Source organism: Cryptomeria japonica, chromosome 11, assembly GCF_030272615.1.
Source record: "Cryptomeria japonica chromosome 11, Sugi_1.0, whole genome shotgun sequence".
Taxonomy (NCBI): domain Eukaryota; kingdom Viridiplantae; phylum Streptophyta; class Pinopsida; order Cupressales; family Cupressaceae; genus Cryptomeria; species Cryptomeria japonica.
The window spans coordinates 14454601-14461084 of NC_081415.1; the positions used below are offsets into that span (position 1 = coordinate 14454601).

Sequence of the window (6484 nt, forward strand, 5' to 3'; positions counted from 1 at the left end):
GCCACATAAACAAAATAACATCTAGATAACACCCATATACCCAGGAAACCCCAATGTGGGGAAAAATCCTGCAAATGTTGAATCTTGTATTCAGGATCAAGAGCAAATTTCCTTCCAAATGAAATTCTAGTTTCTATAGAAATCTTACATATATAGCCCTCTTTATGAAACTTCAACATGCAAGACAAGAGAAACTTTCCTTACATGATACAAATTGGAACTTTACTTACATGATGCAAGAGAAAGGAAACTTGTCTCACATAAGTTAGAATAACTCACGCATAAAAATGCTCTTGGCATTAACCTCACAACTCTAGGAAATATTCTATTTACAGAATTAAAAACACTCTTATTGAACATTCAACTCAAGCTACACTTAATCAACTTCCACACTCAACACCTTCTGAGCCATAGAAAACTTAGCACTCCCTCTTAGAGAGGAAGGTGTTCTTCACAACACCCAATGTATCCCTAAAGAATATAAACTTACTCTTCATCAAGGCCTTCACCAAGATGTCTGCTATCTTCTCATCTATAGGAATGTATTGTAGCTTCAGTATCTTCTTCCCCACAAAATCTTTTATGAAGTGGTACTTGATCTCAATATGCTTTGACTTGTCATGAAACACTCGATTCTCAGAGAGTTTGATACAAGTTTGATTATCAGAATAAATGACTATAGGATCTAACTCCTAATCAAAGAGCCTAGCTAGAAGTTTTTGAAGCCAGATAGCCTCACATATAGCCATACTAGCTACCATATACTCAACCTCCACAGTTTTAGTTTAAATGACTTTTGTTTCCTATCATACCAAGAGATCACTCTTGATCCCAAACTAAAACAACACCCTGAAGTGCTCTTCTTGTCAATTGTACTGCCTGTCTAGTCTGCATCGGTGAACCCCTAGAGCTTCACTACATCCTATTGAATATAATTTAACCCATAATCAACTATGCCTTAAAGATAGCTTAAATATTCTTTGTAGCTATCCAATACATAGGTTTAGGTTCCACCATAAAATGACCTAGGGAATTCACTGCAAAACAAATGTATTGCCTTGTGTTGACCAGACACATAGGCGATCCTATAGTATAAAGTTGGTTCCACTACCTCTGATTTGGAAGCATCAATCTTCTTCTAGTTGGTCACAAGTAGCATGAACATAGGCTTACAATTTTCTATCCTAAATCGATTCAAGATATCAATTATATACTTCCCCTTTCTAAGGAAGATTTCTCCCTCTTTTTGTCATAGATCCAATCTGAGAAATTAGTGCATCAACCCCAACTAATTCATCTCAAATTCTCTTTCAAGATCCCACTTGCATTTTATTATGCGCTCTTCTGACCTTATAAGAAATAATTCAACAACATATAACACCAATATGAGAATCTCTCCCTTCACTTGAACATAATATAGGTTTGGATTAGCCTCACTCTTGGTGAAGCCTACACGAGCTACAAGTAACCATCAATGCATGCATACCACTCCCAGGGAGCCTGCTTGAGCCCATATAATTCTCTCTTCAAGCTGCACAGATGGGAATCCCTCCAATGCACCTCAAATATGTGCTAATACATAAATGATAGCCCTTATGGATGAGTACCTAGCTACCAGAGCAAAGGTCTCATCATAGTCAATACCTTCCTTCTAAGAAAATCCCTTAGATACAAACCAACATTTAAACTTTTCCACACTACCATTTGCAACATTCTTGATCTTATACAACCATCTCAACCCCACCACTAACTTGTTTTTGGGTCATGGTACTACCTCCCACACACTATTCTTCATGATAGAAGAATACTCTTCCATGATGACATCCTTCCACACCTTGTGCTTGGACACCTCCTAAAAGATGGAAGGATCCACCTCAATTAGTTCACTCATAAGTGTCATATAACTATAATAATGTCTAGGAGCCTTTATCTATCTAATAGGATTCTAAAGATCACTAACATACTCTTGGGCCTCTCTTACTGTTTTCTCAGCTACCCTATTTCTTCTCCTCCCTATGATAGGAGTCTGAGGCCAAAAAATCCACTATTATTCCTCTTGATCAACTTGCTTGGCTTGCCTACTCTTCTCTTCAACTTGTGTGACTAAGTCTGAGGAATTTTTACAACCTCAACCTTGGATTCGTACTCCTCTTTATGAACCTCCATCAAGCTTCCAGAGTTCTGAAGAGCCCTTTCCTCCTCGAACTTTACATCTTTGTGAAAAACTATTTTCATGAGGGTGGGAATGTAAACCCAACAAGACTTAAAAGTCTCACTATACCTAAATAGGATACCCTTCTCTATAGTTGGTTCCAACTTGGTTCTCTTCTCCACGAGAATATGAAAATACACAAGGAATTCAAAGATGTGAATGTACTCCAAATTTGGTTTCTTCCTAGTGAGTTTTTGGAGTCAATTCCCCCAAAAATTTGTGTTGACTCCTATTATACAAATACACAATTGTATTGGAAGCTTCTACCTATAAAAACAAAGGCAAATCCTCATCATGAAGCATGGCCTTGGCTGATCTAATTATAGCCTTATTTTTCTATTCAACAACCCCATTCTGCTGAGGGTTGTACAAAATTGTCAACTCTTTCTTGATACCTTCTTGAGTATAAAAATATTTGAAGGCATTCAGGGTATACTCACCTTCATTATAAAATCTAAGTATCTTGATCTTCCTCCCTATTTGGTTCTCCACGAAAGCCTTAAACTCTTTGAACCTAATGAAGGCTTCATCTTTATTCTTCATAATATATATTGATGGGATGGAGTCTGGGTTAGACTAGCCTAGTCTATGCTCCTGGATCCTTCCCTGGGATCACCTGGTGTTCTCTACACACCCTAGGGTCTCTAGGACTTCCCTTTGATTGAGGAATCCCCTGACCTTGCCCAATCCACCCACCAATGAGTTTCTATACTGCTCCTAAGGTCTCACCTACTCATGAGACTCAAAACCCCTTACTATGGCTAATAAGGGCTAAGGATTATTCCACACTTTCCAAGGTCTTAGCAAGGTTATAGCAGGCCCTAAACCATGTTTTTCATCCCTCCATGTGCCCCCAAGAAATTGCTACCTTCATCCTTTCTACCGATTTCATTGTTTTGTGTTTTTACTTACAAAATAGGGCTACAAGGATTAGGACCAATTAGGCCTCCTACCCGGTCCTTTAGGGCTTTCTTGCACAAATGATGCATGCACAACCCAAACTCCCAAAATGGACTGCCATTCAATTGGAAAGTGCTCAAGAATTTTCTAGGTTTTGGGCCTCCAAGTGGTCGTACAGTGCCTAGGGAAAATTTTGGGGTTTTTAAGGGTTTTGTGAGGGTTTTATGGTCTGCCTGGGTCACAGTGAGTGTTTTATGTTTTAGCCACCTTGTTTGGATTGGTGGATACTCGTCCTTCACACCAATGATGCTTCAAACACTCCTCTACACCTCCTCCAATGGGTGTACTCTCGTCTATCCAACCTTGCTCTCCAAGACCTCTACAATCTAGTAAGACCTCTGCAATCTAGCCTCTCCTAACCGGGCACTATCCAGGCTCACCTAGGAGTGGGTCTTTGCTTGGCCTTCCTGCATTTTCAAGGACCCTACTTGTTTAGAAGTATGGTACAAGGTTTTCACTCTCATTCTCCATGGTTTCATGGTGGTTCCACAACGGGGAATGGAGTTATGCAGTCATTTACACAATCCTATCCAAAACTGGACAATAAGAAGACAATTTACAAACTTTTTATAAACACACTCAATCTGCAAGTAAAAACCTAAACTAATTGCTTGAAATTAAAGTAATTACACCATGACAAACATTCCACATAGTTTTGGACATTTCTCAATCCCATAACTTGCTTGTTTTCTTCATTCAAACTGACTGGTAACAGTTTTATAGTCTCAGTCTGATCTTTTTGCTAGGGCTATACAATGTCTGACATCCAACCCACTTATTTAGGGTTTGCAAGTACTTATACTACCTTTTTCTTAGTTAGTGTGCCAAAAATTAGGGCTCTTCATGCACAACAAGGGTCTAAGACCATTTTGGGTGGAAAAGTTGCTTGACAACTTTTAAAAGTTGCTTGACAACTTTTAAAAGTTGTCATGCAACTTTTGCATCTTTTGAGCAACTTTGCCATTGTTGCTTTTCATGACTCCTAAGCCTATTTTGGGTATCCTAAGGACATCTACATGCCAATAAGGCCTAACACATACTCCAGGCACACTCAACCTCTCCTGCACAAGAAATCACAACAAACACTAAGGACCTACAACTAGGACCTAGTCTAACACATATGAGCTCATGGCTCTTATTCATGTACAATGGCTTCATAAGAAGCATAACACCAACAAAAAAAAGAAAGAGAAAGAGTTTGGAAGGGTGCTCCTGCACCATATATCCATCTCTTCCTCAAAAAATCATCAATAAAGGTAACATAATACTTGTACCCATTCACACACATTTGAGTGTATGAGATCCAAAATCCCTTTCGATCCATTGTTGCTGCTTGGAAAATTGGTATTGGTATATCTTCTAAGATCACAACCCTTGCACACCTCATGATTTTTGACCATCTTAGGCATTCCTGTCGCTATTTTCTTGAGCACATTAAGTGTTACATGGCGAAAGTGAGCCATCCTCTAGTGCCACAATTCTACAAGCCCTCTAGTGCTACTCACCAATGCTTGTGTTGGCCCAAACTGTAATCCAAACAAGTTGCCATGCCTGGCTCCAATTTCTTTTTCTACCTTTGAATTCTTAGGATGGATATAGATTTTTCCCCATTCAAAGGTCATGATGTAACCATTTTCCTCTAGAGTAGAAGCAAAGATTAAATTCTTTGTCATGTCAGGGACATACAACATGTCCTCCACCAAAAGAGGTTTGCCAGAATCCCTTTGAAACTTGACCATGCAAACACTAGTTGCATGGTACTTGGAATTGTTTCCAAGCTCAATAGAAAAGTCCAACTTCTTCTCGTCCAACTTGGTGAAATATTCTCTAACTCCCGTCATGTGGCAAGAAGCCCCACTATCAATATACCAAAAACTATTGACAATTAAACTTGAGAGATAAGAAATGAGTGAAAACTCATTCTCAATATGTGTTGCATACTCATCCACTTCTACAGTAGCCACAAGTTGCTTCTTTGAATTACCCTTGTTTTTCTTATTCGGACATTGACTAGCGTAGTAATCCATTTGATGATAGAAAAAATAATTTATCTTAGATCTTTCTTCTTCCCATTCTTGGAAGGAGAACATTTAGTTTTCCCTTTACTGAGAGTTTGTTTACCCTTTCTTGCAAGAGAAATATTTTATTCATCTTCAAGCTTCTTTGTCTAAACTCCTTGATGAGTAATTTCATAGATCTCTTCCTAGACAAAATCATTCCAAAGCCTCACCTAGTCGAGTAGGTGATCTTTTCCAACAACACACTTGACAAACACTTCCCAGTGCTTCGAGAAACTATTCAGAGCTATCTACATGAGCTCATAATCAAAAATCATCTCTCCAATAGTAGCCAACTGATCCTTGACTTGTGTTATCCTGGAAACGTAGGAGGTCATGCTCTCACCCTTGGACATATTGGTGTTATGCAATTTTTCCTTGAGCATCATCTTACGACTCTCATAGTCATTCTGATAAAGTTTTGTGAGCGTATATCACATTTCCTTGGCAATGTATTTCGCAAATAGATGAGGAATCAAATTTTATTTTACCCCATCAAGGATAATCCTCTGAGCCTTGGCCTCCTTGATTTAATGCAAATATACGGTACTAGGATCATTTGTTGGTAGAGTAACGTCTATACTAGCATAGATCCATAACCTATTCTCCTTGAGAATGGATGTAATCTAAACCTTCCAAATTATAAGAAGTTAGATACACCCTCAAGATTGTCCTCATGTCGAACACTAGTTGCCATTGTGAAATAAAAACCTCAAAGAAATTGAAAATTGAAATCTTAAAAATTTGTGTCACAAAAATTGGCTTTGTATTCAGAGTTTAAAGCTTTGATACCATGTTAATTATTTTTCTAACCCAAGATAGATCAATTGCTCAACAAATATCACAGTTTAGAAACAAGAATAATGTTTACCTATTTGATTTGTAACAATTAATACACTAGGTTAATTAACAATAATGAATAGTGGAAGAAAATTCACACGAAGCCAATCAAACAAATTAAATAACACAGACAACACCGATATACCTAGGAAACTCCAATGTGGGGAAAAAACTTGCAAATTTTGAATCTTCTAGTAAGCTTGAAGAGAAAAATTTCTTTCCAAATACAATACTAGTTGCTACAATGATATTACATATATAGACCTCTTGATGAAATATTAATATGCAAGACAAGAGAAAATTTCCTCACATGACACAACCTAAGAGAAACAATCCTTACATGATGCAAACTAGAACTTTCCTTACATGATGCAAGAGAAAAGAAACTTGTCTCACATAACTTAGACTAACTCAC

The 6484-nt window shown here is 37.9% G+C and overlaps 1 protein-coding gene across 1 annotated transcript; it reads right to left on the minus strand.

Annotated features, from left to right (window-relative positions):
• Nucleotides 1-4638: 4638 nt before the first annotated feature.
• LOC131859989 (uncharacterized) lies at nt 4639-5013 on the minus strand. Its single transcript, XM_059214320.1, has one exon. The coding sequence runs from the start codon at nt 5011-5013 to the stop codon at nt 4639-4641; it is 375 nt and encodes a 124-aa protein (XP_059070303.1).
• Between the last annotated feature and the right edge of the window lie 1471 nt (nt 5014-6484).